Source organism: Phocoena sinus, chromosome 9 (assembly GCF_008692025.1).
Source record: "Phocoena sinus isolate mPhoSin1 chromosome 9, mPhoSin1.pri, whole genome shotgun sequence".
Lineage (NCBI taxonomy): Eukaryota > Metazoa > Chordata > Mammalia > Artiodactyla > Phocoenidae > Phocoena > Phocoena sinus.
In genome coordinates this window covers 100,285,258-100,301,262 of record NC_045771.1, presented here as the reverse complement: position 1 = coordinate 100,301,262, position 16,005 = coordinate 100,285,258, and the positions used below count along the sequence as shown (strand labels likewise).

The 16,005-nt window shown below is 41.3% G+C and overlaps 1 protein-coding gene across 5 annotated transcripts in view; it reads left to right on the top strand.

Moving 5' to 3' along the window:
• The first annotated feature begins 1,622 nt into the window (after positions 1–1,622).
• Positions 1,623–16,005, top strand: part of LANCL2 (LanC like 2) — a 98,026-nt gene continuing 83,643 nt past the window's right edge. The window contains exons 1-2 of one of the 5 annotated variants that reach the window (XM_032643414.1): positions 1,979–2,113; positions 13,213–13,262. Coding sequence is in view for 4 of the 5 variants with exons in the window: in XM_032643410.1 (XP_032499301.1) it covers positions 1,925–2,113 (189 nt within the window). In the remaining variant the exon portion in view is untranslated. Of the gene's footprint in view, positions 2,114–13,212; positions 13,263–16,005 lie in introns of all 5 variants that reach the window. The other 4 variants (XM_032643410.1, XM_032643413.1, XM_032643412.1 and 1 more) reach the window with 4 other exon arrangements.

The following is a 16,005-nucleotide window of genomic DNA, read 5'->3' as shown; positions in this document are numbered from 1 at the left end:
CTTAAGCACAAAGCAAAGTAGGTACACTCTCAGAGAGGGAGAGAGAGAAAGAGTGAGCGGGCTGTTTCAGCGAAGTGAAGGAAGCCCAAAGCAAAGTTCATCGAAGCAAAGGGAGAGAGAGAGAGAGAGAGAGAGAGAGAGAGAGAGGGGGAGGGAGGGAGGGAGGGAGGGAGGGAGAGAGAGAGAAAGCTGTTTCTGCGAATTGAAAGCAGCATTCCTGTACAGGCTTAAGAGCGTTGTTTTTTTTTTTAATTTTTAAAATTTATTTATTTATTTAATTTATTTAAGAGCCCTTTTAAGGAGCATTTTGCAGGGAGGCGGGGGTGAGTGACAGGGGATCATTATTTGATTGACAGTCCCGAGCTATGGAACAAGTTTACTGCTGCGCATGCTCTCACCCTTGAATCGCTAAGAAACGCCCACTGCGGGGGCGGGGGGCAAAACTACCTGTAGATTTTATTATAATTATGGTATAATGAGTTCGGGTTCACTGTAGGTTATATGCCTGTGTGGTCTGGGCATGGGCAGCCCAGGGAAGTCCCCCTCGTATCACTGTGCCTCTCTTTATCAGGATAAGTTGCTCACCACACGACCATAGTTTCGCCCGTTCTGGGGGAGTCAGGGGAGAGTCCCCAGAAGGCTGGGTGTGTGACTCGATTTTTCCTTGTCTTTCTCGCCACTGTCACCTCCTTGCTGCTAATGTCTGACTAACTACCTAACAAGGGGACTGAATTTCCTATATGGTAAAGGTATCAGAATTCAGGAGCAGTTAGAAAATGTCCTTGACTGAGGGTGGGAGAAAGATGGACCCCGGGACAAACGAATGAAGCAGAAGAGTGGAGCGGGCCCCTCAGGGCATTCCGTTATATCAGTTCTGTTTCGTTGAACTCTAAGGATATATATTTATGCTAACCCCTTTATAATGATTTTTTCCAACAGTGGAATTTCCTATGGTCATCCTATAGGTAGGGGCTGTTTCACATGTGCATCCTTGTACAGTTGGGGGAGACAACAGGACAGACAGGAGTGGGAAGCCAGGCCACAGAGGCAGGAGGATGGAGCCTTTCCAGGGCTTGGTACTGTTTTCCTCTATCATGTCACTTTTTGACATATTAATGTATACCTTGCTTGGTTTCAGAAAAGTACCCACATCATGCTAAGCTATGCTTACTTTTCTCACCCACTAACTTGGAATCCCGAGGGTAGAAACTATCTTTTGTCATCACCTAGTACCATCTGGCATTCAATGTTTAAATGGAAAAAAAAAAAAAGGAATAATATATTTCCCTCAAGGGGGAGAAATCATTACATCTATTTAGTTTCAAATAATTAAAGAAACAACAAGAAGAACAAAGAGAACCAATAAAGGCTGCTAACTATGTTGTGATTACATAAACGCAGATGTACTTGCTTGTGTCCTTTTATTATTATCCATGTTATGCTCCTGGGCAATTAAACTAATATTGGACGAGCCTGGGGGGGCGGTCGATGAAATATTTAGGTGATTAAGGATGCTTTCACATTACATGCTGCTACCAAAGATACCCGTTTATTCAAAACAAAGGGACTTAAAACCTAAAAGGAAAAAAAAAAGGCGGTGGCTCCTCCTCCAGACCCCCCTCCCCCCCGACGGCGGGATGACTGGGAGGGACAGCGCCCTCCCCGGAGACGCTGCCCTTGCGGCGCCGCTGGCCGGAGCCTACTCCTCGGAGGGAACCCCGCTACCGCGGCGCTCCGGTGACTGCGAACCGCCGCAGCCTCCCCGAGGGCCCGTCTAGAGCCGGGCCGGGGCGGGGCGCCCGCCGCCTTCCTTAAGGCTTGCCTGAGACCCGCCCGCGGCCGGGCCCGAGCGCCTCGGAGGAGGCTTGTCCCCGCTCGCTCGCCGTACCGCGCGGCCCCGCGGAGGGCAGGGCGCGCGGCCGACATGGGCGAGACCATGTCCCGGAGGTTTAAGTTGCAGTTGGGCGGGGACGCGGATATGGAAGAGCGGGCGTTCCCCAACCCCTTCCCGGACTACGAGGCCGCCGCCGCCGTGCCGGCCGAGGAGCCGCCACGTGCTCGCCCCCAGCTCACTCCCGACGAGCTCGGCCTCCCCTTCCACAGCGATGGGAAGGTGAGTCGGCGACCGGCGGCCGGACTCGGGCCGCGCCAGGCGTTGGGGGAGGGGAGCGCCGGCGGTGGTAGCGTCCACCCGCCGCCCCCTCGCCGCGCGGAAGTCACCCACCCGCGCCGCGCGCTGTTCCTGGGTCAAGGCTCTGGGTTCCGCCGCTGGGCGGTCCGGGGCTGGCGAGCTCCCAGCGCGCGGGCGCCGAGCTTCGGTCCTTCCCGGGCGATGTGGCCCTGGAAGGCTGTGGAGCTCTGCGTTGTTAGCCGCTTTCCTCCTGGTAGGCGCCTCCTGGCCCCTCGTGCCTTTGAAATAGGCTCTTTCGGGGCTCTCGGAAGTGCGGGCCAGGTCTCCGGGGTCTGTTGAGGTGCAGATTTGTTTATCATCGAGGGCCCGCCCCCAGAGCTGTAAAGCGTACCCGCTGACCGCCTGTTGGCACTTTCCCTGGGGCCGAGGTTATCGTCTGCCCTGGCCTCCGGTCCCCTGTCCTTGGAATGTACGGCTTGGGAACAGCAACCAAAAGGCCTTGTTTCTACACAGTAGTGTCACTGTAATGGGTCTGGTATGTGCGCCCAGGAGTCGGCAGTGGAATACGTGTGAACAAGCTAACTCGGTAGGGGGAAGGTGGACAGGAAGGATTACGTGAAAATCGGCACAGCTGTTCTCGTTTTGGTAAAGCCGCGCGTTCACCGGTTAGGTTCCTGTGTTTCCACTGATCTCTGTTACAACTCCCACTTTACCTCCCTGGCTCCCCATGTGTTTTGTGTTTGAAAAGGCGTTAGTTCACCCCAATGAAGGCAATTTTGAAAGAGCTATTATTGGTCTGAACATGGAATCTTAGGCAAGTGACTTCTCTAAACTCGCTCTTCTTGTATGTAATTCAAATCTGGAGAACAATTCCTAACGCACAGGGATGTTAGTGATTGAATTAAAGTATATCAAGTGGTCTGTCAAACTGCCTTACGTGGTGCCTGGTAAGCCCCCCAATAAATGCATCCTCATTCTTCCCCTGGAAAAGTCAGTGCTCGTGGTTTAGAATTCATATGTCAGCACTGATTTTTCTCTGGATTTCTTATGTTTTCACATACATTTCTGTTTTGTTTGTGACTTGGTGTTTAAATCCTTTGTAGTAAAAATAAGTCTCTGGCAAACATTTGAAAAATCTGTCATTCACACATATTGTCAGTTGCTGTCTCAATATTATCTTTAGAGTAAGGAGGCTACTGCAGTTTAAAGATAAGTGAAAGGAACCACTCTTTGAGTCCCTGAGAACAGTAAAGAGGTGAGAACAGTTGAGTTTCATTTTCTACCTCAGAGAAGGAGTTAAACACTGGTTCTGAAATTACATGTTTTTCTTTTTAACCTTTTATATCCAGTAAACATAATGTTGACGTCAACTACATACCAAACGGGCTTATGTAAAAGAAAATTAAGCCACAAATAACTAATGGGGCTTGTGATATCTCCATGCAATTAAACAATTAAAATAAGTCAGGGTGGGGGACCCATGCCAGTGGTTGTTGTTATATACTAAAGGAAAGGGGAAGAGTTTTTTCATGTTCTTGAACATGAAAATGAGACCACATTAAAGGGAGAGAGGGATTCTGATTTTGAAAGGTGGACATGAAATGGAGCAGGACCCTGTGGTCCACACGGCCGCCCCCCGCCCATGTCCTCAGCCCACCTTTCGTCTGTAGAAAAACTGCAGCCAAATAAGTTGAATTAGAGAAGTGAGAAAATGCAGAAGCAAAGGAAAGCAATCAAACAGGACAAAATAATAGTAGTTTAGTCATGAAGCAAAGTGAAGGACCTTTAGTTCCTCCTCAAAGGCTGTAGATAGTATTCTGGGCCATGTCCTTTGAGCTGTTTTGTAGAGATGGAAAGCCCCACCAGGTGGAAGAAGTGAACTACATGATGACCAGACTGTAGCCATGACATCAGCTGCCACAATTCTGAGAACTGGCCTCAAAGAAATCGGAGCAAACCGACCCTGGAACTGAAAACTAAGTGTTCTTAAAACAAGATGATGTTGATCAGACCACCACATGACCAATTTCGAGACGCCTGTCAGAGCTGACTGTGCTGTTCTGCACGTAGCCCCCTGCTTCCACTTACACACTCCAGAAACTCGCCTTTAAAAGCTCTTACCCACTGGTCATCCTTGGGGGCAGGGGGTGTCAGCCTTTGGACACGAGTACCCCCTCTCCCCTCCCTTGGTTTGCCAGCGTCCAAAATAAAGCAAACTTTCATTTCCACCAGCCTTGCCTCTAGAGTATTGGTTTTAGAGCAGCAAGCAGCCAGACCCCACTTAAGGTAAGAGAATGCTTAGATTTAGGGAAGTAGTAAAATAAAATGAACATGAATTAAGTTCCCCTGCCTTCTGTATTGATAGATTGTGATTATTACATCTTTAATTCTCAGAATATTAGGAATGTAATTAAAATAGAAGTTGTCAAACTATGCATTTGTTTTGATAGACATGAAGTTTCATGAAAATGAGGGTGTTATGAGTTGAATTGTGTCTCCCCAAAAGATGAAGTCCTGACCTGTGGAATGTCAGAATGTGACTCTTGGGAATAAGGTTATGTTAGATGTAATTAAAGTAAGGTCATGCTGGAGTAAGGTAGGCTCTTAATATAAACTAGTGTCCTTAGAAGAGAGACAGAGACACACAGGGAGAGAGAAAATGGCCATGGAATGATGGAGGCAGAGATTAGAGTGATGCATTTGTGAGCCAAGGAATGTCAGAGATTGCTAGCAAACACCAGAAACTAGAAGAGGCAAGGAAGGATTCTGCCCAGAGTCTCAGAGGGAACATGGCCCTGCCAACCCTTGATTTTGGACTTATGGCCTCGAGAACTGTGAGACTATAAACTTCTGTTGTCTTAAGCCACTCAATTTGTTTCGGCACCCTAGGAAATTAATACAGAATGTAATTTGTAAATTAGTCATTGAGGAATAATTTTATCATGATGCTGTGTGCTGTTAGTGAGAAGAGATTACGTAAAATCTACCAACACAGTAACTTCATTGCTCAGTATTCTTTAAGTCACTTATTTGATCCCATTTAGGTTAGCTGTGTATATGTTGTGGTGTAATCAATCAGTAAAGTTCACCTCCAGTTCTAAAACCAGATCAAGTCTACTTCACTGAATTATGTTTCTGTAAGTAGGCTTTTGTAACATTTTGACAACATCGGTCCAGATACTATGAAAAGCAGTGAACCAGTGTAATAGTAGCTTTTTTTGTTTTTGTTCTTTAAATTCGGAAGGTATCTAAAGTCAGCACTGTTGGCTGCTTCTCTAATAGCCATTTCTTCCCTTCTTCTTTTTGCTTGATTTCCTTGTGGCCGTGAACTTCAGGAGCTGAATCATGGTTGATGTACACCAGTGTTTCTCAGTGCTTCTCCAATGAGCAGCGTCAGGTTTCTCTGCTGTATCGTCAGGGACGCACTCAGGAGACAGAAACCACACAGTGATTTGGTAGGGAAAGTTTCATATAAAGAATTATTCCTAAGCATAAAGAGATTGGAGTAACGAGAGGTTGCCTCATAAGAAGTAAAGAGAACTCTAGAGAATATAGGAATAGCCGATATGAGGAGCAGCCCCATTCCTGGGGCTAAGAGGGCACTCAAGGGAGAAGCCACTGTTACTATCCATCTATTGCTATGTAAGAAATGATCCCCAAACGTAATAATTTAATAAACATTTATTATCTCACATAGTTTCTGAGGGTCAGGAATCCAGTTGCTATAGCTTAAAGCCCAGTTGTGATTGGTTGTCCTTAGGTTTTGCTTTTGTAACCTTGAGGCATTTACAGGCTTAGGTTTTAGTTTGCTTACAGAGGCTGCCAAGGCAGTAGAGCCACCTCAGCCTAACGGTCTCCTTGTTTAGTTAATCTAACAATACCCTTTTGGTCACGCTCTCATATGTGAGAGATTGGTCTCGAATGGTGTATAAGTGCCACCCTCGGTCACCATCAGAGTTAAGTTGCTCTTGTCTCATTGTGAAACTCACAGGTTGTGGTGTCAGGTCCATGGAAGAATTGTTTTTGCTGTTCATCTCTTTGTTCACTTCTGTTTCTCCAAGAGCAGTGAGACCCCCTGATGTACTGCTGATGGCTGTGAACATGCGTTTAAGACAGTTGAGAGAATGTAGCCCACCAGGAAGACTGATGGCGACTATGAGGACGATAACACAGAGACTGAAGGCTAATCCTAAACCAGGGCCCCCATGAACGAAACCAGTTGGTATCAAATAAATCAAAGAATATACCTGAAGGGATATCAACCTGTTTTAGCCAAGTAGCTTATTTGCTAATTTCTTACATCTGCTAAAATATCAGAGGGGTTGATCCAGATACAGCAGGAAGTATTTGCTTTGGTGCACACTCCTTGTTTAGCTAGTAAGTGATCTAAGCAATTCTATTATCTAGAACCACCTTAGCAAGAAAGCCTAGTGACTCTTGTTGTGCAGCTATGGCCTTGGCAGTAGATTCAGTGATAGTTGCCAGAGCTAAGGAGCATTGTCTTCTTGTGCATTAGCAGAGAGAAAAAGCAAGTAGTGAAGTGGCGAAAGGAATGAAGGCTTTTATATTGGAGATGAAGATCTTGTTCTGGGATCTTGGGAGATGCCATCTGCTTCTGGGGAGGAACCTCCGTGGTCAATTTCACTTCAGATCTTCACCTGGTGTGCAGTTCCAAGAGTCTGGAGGAGCCCTTTTTATTTATTTATTTTTTAATTTATTTATTTATTTATTTATTTTTTATTTTTTAAAATCTTTATTGGGGTATAATGCTTTACAATGGTGTGTTAGTTTCTGCTTTATAACAAAGTGAATCAGCTATACATATACATATGTTCCCATATGTCTTCCCTCTTGCGTCTCCCTCCCTCCCACTCTCCCCATCCCACCCTTCCAGGCTGTCACAAAGCACCGAGCTAATATCCCTGTGCCTTGCGGCTGCTTCCCCCCAGCTATCTACCTTACTACGTTTGTTAGTGTGTATATGTCCATGACTCTCTCTCGCCCTGTCAAAACTCACCCTTCCCCCTCCCCATATCCTCAAGTCCGTTCTCCAGTAGGTCTGCGTCTTTATTCCTGTCTTACCCCTAGGTTCTTCATGGCATTTTTTCCCCTTAAATTCCATATATATGTATTAGCATACGGTATTTGTCTTTTTCTTTCTGACTTACTTCACTCTGTATGACAGACTCTAGGTCTATCCATCTCATTACAAATAGCTCAATTTCATTTCTTTTTAAGGCTGAGTAATATTCCATTGTGTATATGTGCCACATCTTCTTTATCCATTCATCCGATGATGGGCGCTTAGGTTGTTTCCATCTCCGGGCTATTGTAAATAGAGCTGCAATGAACATTTTGGTACATGACTCTTTTTGAATTTTGGTTTTCTCAGGGTATATGCCCAGTAGTGGGATTGCTGGGTCATATGGTAATTCTATTTGTAGTTTTTTAAGGAACCTCCATACTGTTCTCCATAGTGGCTGAACCATTTCACATTCCCACCAGCAGTGCAAGAGTGTCCCCTTTTCTCCACACCCTCTCCAGCATTTATTGTTTCTAGATTTTTTGATGATGGCCATTCTGACTGGTGGTGAGATGATATCTCATTGTAGTTTTGATTTGCATTTCTCTAATGATTAATGATGTTGAGCATTCTTTCATGTGTTTGTTGGCATTCTGTATATCTTCTTTGGAGAAATGTCTATTTAGGTCTTCTGCCCATTTTTGGATGGGGTTGTTTGTTTTTTTTGTTATTGAGCTGCATGAGCTGCTTGTAAATTTTGGAGATTAATCCTTTGTCAGTTGCTTCATTTGCAAATGTTTTCTCCCATTCTGAGGGTTGTCTTTTGGTCTTGGTTATGGTTTCCTTTGCTGTGCAAAAGCTTTGAAGTTTCAATTAGGTCCCATTTGTTTATTTTTGTTTTTATTTCCATTACTCTAGGAGGTGGGTCAGAAAGGATCTTGCTGTGATTTATGTCATAGAGTGTTCTTCCTATGTTTTCTTCTAAGAGTTTGATAGTTTCTGGCCTTACATTTAGGTCTTTAATCCATTTTGAGCTTATTTTGTGTATGGTGTTAGGGAGTGATCTAATCTCATACTTTTACATGTACCTGTCCAGTTTTCCCAGCACCATTTATTGAAGAGGCTGTCCTTTCTCCACTGTACATTCCTGCCTCCTTTATCAAAGATAAGGTGTCCATATGTGCGTGGGTTTATCTCTGGGCTTTCTATCCTGTTCCACTGATCTATCTTTCTGTTTTTTGTGCCAGTACCCATACTGTCTTGATTACTGTTGCTTTGTAATATAGTCTGAAGTCAGGGAGCCTGATTCTGGAGGAGCCCTTTTTAGTTGAGGGATGTGGATCTAAGGTCCAGGGTCCTGAAATTTGGCTTCCATCTGGGTTTGAGGAGTGGGCCCTTCAAGGAAGTTCAAGGGCAATCTTTGTTCTTAGTGATTCCAGATCAGAAAGGTGGGAGAAAACTGGAAATATTATTGATAGTTTGGAGAGTCATAGCCAGGTATTTGAAGAAGCTAGAAGAATTCAGGATCCAGTCCAGTTTACAGGTATATAGCAAACCTCAAAGACAATGAATGAACAGGACTAAAATCTGATATGCACATGGTTGTGTTACAATTTTCTACTGAAACATAATTTTTTTTCTCTACAATCACCCTCATTTCTATTAAAGATAATCAAAGTAAGGCTAATTTGTTTGCAAAATAAGTCATCTCATTAAACTTGGCCTGTTTTAATGAGGGCACCTCCTGGGGGCTGTCAAGGGTCTCCTTCGATTTCCTCTTCTGACAGCGGAACTGTCAAAAGGTAAACTGAGGCATATTACAAATGTTAAGAGTTTAGTGAGCACAAATGGATTTGAATCAGGCAGCACCAAGCTGGAAGTGGTTACGAGCATTTTTCCGACGAGCCAGGGGAACAGTGAGGGGGTTGGGGCACTGATCCTCCGAACAGTCGAATGTCCCCATAACTTAATTCTGCATAGGTCATTCCTCTGTACTGAATTTCTTCCATGTCTGTGGTTCCTTATCCCTGGATTGAACCAACTAGGGATTGTGTGGTACTGTAGTATTCACTGTTGAAAAAAATCCCCATGCGGGTGGACCTAAGCAATTCAACAAACCTGTCTTCTTTAAGGGTCAGCTCTGTAGAAGAAGTGTGGAAGCAAAGCGAGGACATTCTTGATTGGCTATAGCTTAAAGCCTAGCTGTTTGTCGTTGGTTGTCCTTGGTGTTTTGATTTCATACCTTGAGGCATCTACGGGCTCAGGTTTTGGTTTGCTTACTACACTGCCAGGGCTTTGGAGCCACCTCAGTCCAGTGGCTTCTGCTAATGAATCTAACAGTGGGACTTTGCCAGGCTAAGGGGGAGCGCTGCGTGAAGGGAAAGGCAGGGAGTAGAATCTGACTGCAGAGGAGGGAGCGTGAAGAATATTGGGTGGTAACGGGGCTGAAAAGGTAGATTGGAGCCAGTTCTGAAGGACTTGATGGGTCCTAAGGATTTTAAAACTTTTTCCATACAAAAATGAAGATAAAGAGAATTTTTACTTGGAATCTATAACTTGACATTATCTTGAGCTGTTGGAAATTCTTCATTTTATACTTTTTCACTTAATTTTCTGTATTTTTGCTTTTCACTTCAAAATTTGTTGAATGTCATAATATATCATGGAAGCATAAGGAAATAGCACTTTTCAGTTGCCCAGAAAATACATTGGGTTGGCCAAAAAGTTCGTTTGGGTTTTTCCATAAGATGTTACCAAAAAACCCAAACGAACTTTTTGGCCAACCCAATAATTTTTCTTTCGTTCAGATGAGCTAAAATGGGGGTGAGGGAGGGAATGTACTCTACAGCCTTTCTCCTCAAACTGAGATTTGTGGACCCAAAACATTAGCCTTTCCTGAATGCTTGTTAGAAGATGCGGCTTCCACCCTACACCTAAAGAACCAGAACCTGCGTTTAACCCAATTCCCAGGCCAGACAGTCCATATGCCCATTATATGGGAGGAGCACTGCTCTACAGCTTGTTGAATTTTCTTTTAATTTTAACCTTTAGCCAGTTTTCAATTCCTGATATGGAAAGATATTGTCATAAAAGCATAAGGGGAAGATTATGTAGGGGAGACTACAAAAATATTGCAAATCAGCATTTCCCATCGGTTGGGAATAACATGTGGAGTATAGAGCAGGTGAGAACTTGGATACACCTGGGTTTGACTCCTACTTTTCTGCCACTGTTTAGCTATAGCCTTTGGGCAAGTAATTTGGGCAATGATAGTACCTTCCTAATAGGTTATGACTATTAATGCATTTAAACACTTAGAACAATGCCCATTAACATAGGATAATAGCATTTATCTCATCAGCTTGTAGTAAAGGGTTAAGTTGAAAAGGTAATTGAAGTTCTTAATATATTGGTTGAAAGTTGATAATAATATAGTTGTAGAGTAACCCATTCCTCATTAGGTTGTTACGGTGTTTAAGTTAATACATTTAGAGCAGTCAAAAGGGTGCCTGATACTGATACAATTAGTACCTTGTTACACATAATTACTAATATATAGGTAAGTAGTTTAAGAGTTCAGTTAATGATAGCTATTAGCATTATTATGTATCCTATTTTTTGTCACTATAACATACAATGTGATAATGAAAAATTGCTTAAAGGTTTATATCTTTAGTGGCATATAAAAAAATATTGCATATCTCTTACTTTTTCCTTCTTAGAGAAATGCTTATTCTTGTGCCTTTTCCTTCTGAGGAAAATACAGGCAAACATGCAGTATTCATGTGGGTATGTTCTCAGATTTCTAAATTCCGTACCATACTTTCCTCACTCACGTCTCTGCAGTGGGGACACTAACACGCCTGCTGATGGTGGGGAAGGTGAAAAAGGATTATTGGATGTTGGAAAGTCAGCTAAACTCTCTGCCCACAGTTCTGTCAACTCATGCTCTTTTTATTGGGGCCTCAGCAAAATTGAAAATTGTTGTATATCATGACATAGGTCTTCAGATTCCCATGCTTATTCTTGAACCCCCAAACAGGAGCTCTGAAGGTTTAATCCGTGGTTAGTGAGGGCTGACTGATTCATTTTTGTTTCTCTTCCCCACTTGACTCTTTGAGACAGGAATTTTTTCTTACCTATGCTTGAATTATTATTATTATTTTAAAAACGATCTCCACACTTGATACTGAGCTAGGACAGAATAGATACTCAGTGAATGTTGAATGAATAAATGTACTGAAATAAAAAACTTTTTTTATTAGAATCATTTTTATATATTATTTATTAGCATCATTTTAAAATCTCTCTGTATCTAGAATGTTATATGAGTCATGACTTAGGTCCTCTGGACAATCTTCTAACCTAATATAAGACTCTGTAATATACTTCATGGGTGTCCCAGGTGAGGCCTATATTCTGTAGGGTGGCCACCTAGGAGTCTGCTAGGGCCAGAATAGGTTTGAGCAAATTTTACTTGAATAGAATTGAATATAACAAACTGAGTTTCCTTTTCGGAAAATGTTTCTCTTCCCTAGATTTTAGCTAATACCGTGCAACAATTGTTTAATCAAAAATGAAACCTAGTTTTTCACCGAGAGCTTTCCAAAAATAAATATAATTTGACCACAAAGTCCTATTAACCTTATAACTATAATTGTGTATGCTTTGAGCCCTTGTAATCAGTTTATTAATATACCATTACTAAGCAGCTGTCCTTGGTTCTTTATGGTAATTACAAACTTCTTTTGTGGTTATGATATATATATCCCCTAGAGAGTATACACAGCAGATTATCAATTAATTTTTATGACACAAAGTAAGTACATCAGAATTGGACAGATGTGTGTGTTTAGGATATGTGGTCTAGAATATTTTCTATTAATAGTGTTACTGAGTTTGAAACAAGAAAAACAGAAACAGACCTGATTATGTAAATATACACCTATTTTTAAAAGAATGAACTATTTTCAAACATCTAAACAAACAGCATTTCCTTGACACACATTCAGTATAGGTAATGATCCTTCTTCTGTTTATTGAAAATACTGCTAATGAGGGTAGATGTTCCCCCACCATCTAATTCTTTTTTTTTTTTTTTTTTTTTTACGGTACACGGGCCTCTCACTGCTGTGGCCTCTCCCATTGCGGAGCACAGGCTCTGGATGCGCAGGCTCAGCGGCCATGGCTCACGGGCCCAGCCGCTCTGCGGCATGTGGGATCTTCCCAGACCGGGGCACGAACTCATGTCCCCTGCATCGGCAGGCGGACTCACAACCACTGTGCCACCAGGGAATCCCCACCATCTAATTCTTTACTGTCAAAACATACAACTTTTTTCCCCTTTTCTCCTTTAGTAATTCAGTTTGAGATAATGATTGGGGTACTTTTGCTTATGCATTTTTGTTTGAAAATAAAGTGTTAGAAAACCAGGCCCACCTACTTCATATGTGTAAACTGTCACAGAGCATCTTCCCCTGGGAGATCTGAGATTACAAAATATACTTTCCTCAACTTGTGCCCTGGATTAAAAAGATTTGTTAAAACCTTTCCTATGAAAGAATTACTTGCTGATGTATATATATGTGCCTGTGTATACATATACTTGTAATTACTGGTGTCTATATATTTGCACATATTCTGGAGTGTATAATCTGTGTATCTCACATACACAAAATGTGGGTTAAAAAGCTATTTTTATTATCTTTAAAAATGTAGACAAGTCATTGTTAGCTTTAATTTCTTTGTCTATAACACAGGGAAGATAATGTTGTTATAGGGTTATCAGGATTGAATTAGATAGAGTGTCACAAGTGCCCACCTATGTGAGGAGTATAATAAATGATATTATTCACAAGCTCTCCTGATGCATTATTCAAACTCAGAAGTTTGGTTCACAAATACCTGTTCCAAGCATTACCTTTTGCTTTAGGAGTTATTTATTTGTGCATGTTAAACACCTATTTTGAGAGTTTCCACTCTCTATTTGAAGTTAAGATCATGAATTTTAAAGTTAATGATCAATCTCTTTTATGATTTCTGTATTTTTGTATTTTAGGGTTGTATTTCCTCAAACACAGCTTTCATTAACAAAATACAGAAAAACATGTAAGTATTAGAAATACCAACATCGTTTTGCTTTATAGCACTTTGGGGCATCCTTGTTTGGGAAAATTGCCTAGTATGTAGGAAAAGAATATTTTCTTTCTAATTGCAGTGCAATTACTAAAAATTAATCTTTGAGTCAGAGAAAAACCTCCCAAATTCTTTAGCTACTCGTTCTGTTTCTGTGCTTTGTGGAAGATGTGTATTGTATTCACATGGTGTGATTGAGTGAAAGCTGTAGTAAGCCTTTCAAAAATCTAAAGGTAGACTGTAAATAGAGAATCAAGCAAAGATTTTCACAACAAGGACTCGGCATAGGGAGGCCCAGGAACTTTCGAATTAGACAGTCTAGCTACAGCCCCAAAATCTCAGTCTCTTGTTGTCTCATGTGACCTTGGGCTGGCCTCAGGTTTCTCACCTAAGAAACAGAATCATTCAGTAATGTGAAGATTAATTGAAATGTCACATAGAGCACTTAGTGCTAGGCATATGGTAAAGTGCTCAATAATTATTAATTATCTTTATAATAATACCATTATTAAATGAGATTAACCAGTTAAAATTTCTCCAAATAGAATTACAGCATAATAAATTTTTTTCTTTGTTCTTGAGACTTTGGTTCCAACATCAACAAATAAGAAATCTCTTTGATGACAGAGAGTTAGAAAATTAGGGACTAGAAAAGATACCTTAAAGCGAAGGCAGAGAAATTATTTTCACAATGGAATTTTGTCAAGTATTAAAAGGAATTAGAGTGAGTAATCGTAAGCCTTAGAACTATACTCCAGTATCATTTGTGAGGAATAAAGCATATGCTTTGGAATAAAGTTATCATGCCAGAGCTAAAACTGTACATGAATGTGTTAGGCCTGCATTCAGCTACAATAAACAGAAGACTCAACTTGGAAGTATCTCAGTTAGATTATTTTTCCTGTATAATAGGAAGTCTAGAAGTAGGCAACTCTTGGTGTTGATTCATTTCAGGATTTCTGCAGTTATGTTGGTCTTTCTCTCATATTTTTTGTGCTATAGTATAAGATGGCTGCTCTAGTCCCAGATTTCTTGTCCAATTTTACAGTAGGACGAAGGGAGTAAAAAGAAGGGAGTACCAGCTGTATCTTTCTCTTCTATGAAGAAAAATGAGAACCTTCCAAGAGCCCTTAGAAGACTTGCACTTACATCTCACTGGTTAGAACTGTGTCATATGGCTGCCCCTGGTCATAAGGCAGTCTGGGAAAGCAAGTAGCTCTTCTGGGGTTGGATGCATGGCTGCTGTGAATCTAATCAGGATTCTGATAAGGAAGGAGGGTGTCCTGCAGTAAGTGTGGGCTAGTTACTACCTTATGGGTTCTGCCACACCAGGTAATGAAGTGGTAGTACTCTAGTTTTTTTCCTTCTCATGAAAATTATTCTGTATCTCTTTGATTAATGGTGGAAACCAAAGGTCAAGACACAGGAGGCTTACATTACTAACTTGGAGTCAAAAAGTTATTAAACAGTTGGATGGAGAATCAGACATCTATCCTCTTTGACACATAACAGCAGTACATGTTAATTTTTCTGACCCATGAAAACAGGATATCTTTCCATTTGTTTATCTCTTCACTTTCTTTCATCGGAGTCTTACAGTTTTCAGAGTACAGCTCTTTCACCTCTTTGGTAAAATGTGTTCCTAAGTATTTTGTTGTTTTTGATGCTATTGTGATGAGACTTTTCTTTCCTTCTCTGGATAGTTTGTTGTTAGTGTATAGAAACAACTGATTTCTATATATTGATTTTATATCCTGCAACTTTACTGAATTTATTGGTTAGTTCTATCAGTTTTTTGGTTGAGTCTTTAGGGTTTTCTGTATATAAGATCATATCAGTAAATATAAACGGTTTTACTTTTTCCTTTCCGATTTGGATGCCTTTTATTTCTTTATCTTGCCTGATTGCGCTAGCCAGGATTTCCAGTACTGTGTTGAACAAGAGTGCTTAGAGTGGCACCCTTGTTTTGGTCCTGATCGTAGGGGAGAAGCTTTCAACCTTTCACCATTGAGTATGAAGTTAGCTATAACCATATAGTAAGTATATGGCCTTTGTTATGTTAAGGTGTTCCCCTTCTATTCCCAGTTTGCTGAGAGTTTTATCGTGAAAGGATGTTGTATTTTGTCAAATGCTTTTTCTGCATCTTTTGAGGGGATCATATGATTTTTATCTCTTGTTCTATTAATGTGATGTGTCACACTTATTGATTTGCATATATTGAACCATCTTTGTATCCCAGGGAAAACTCCCACTTGATCATGGTGTAAGATCCTTTTAGTGTATTTTTGAATTCATTTTGCTAATATCTCGTTGAGAATTTTTGCATCCGTGTTCATCAGGGATATTGGTGTGTATTTTGGTTTTTTTTTTTTTGTTTCACATAGTGTCCTTATCTGGGTTTGGTATCAGGGTAATGCTGGTCTTGTATTTGGGAGTGTTCCCTCTTCAATTTTTTGAAAAAGTTTGGAAAAGGTTGGTGCTAATTATTCTTTAAATGTTTCATAGAATTCACCAGTGAAACCATATTGTCTGGGGTTTTCTTTTTTGGGAGGTTTTGTATTATTGATTCAGTCTCCTTATACATTATTAGTTTACTCATACTTTCTATTTATTCCTTTTTAAAGATATTTATTTATTTATTTGGCTGAGCTGGGTCTTAGTTGCGGCACGTGGGACCTTTAGTTGCAGCATGCAAACTCCTAGTTGCGGCATGAAT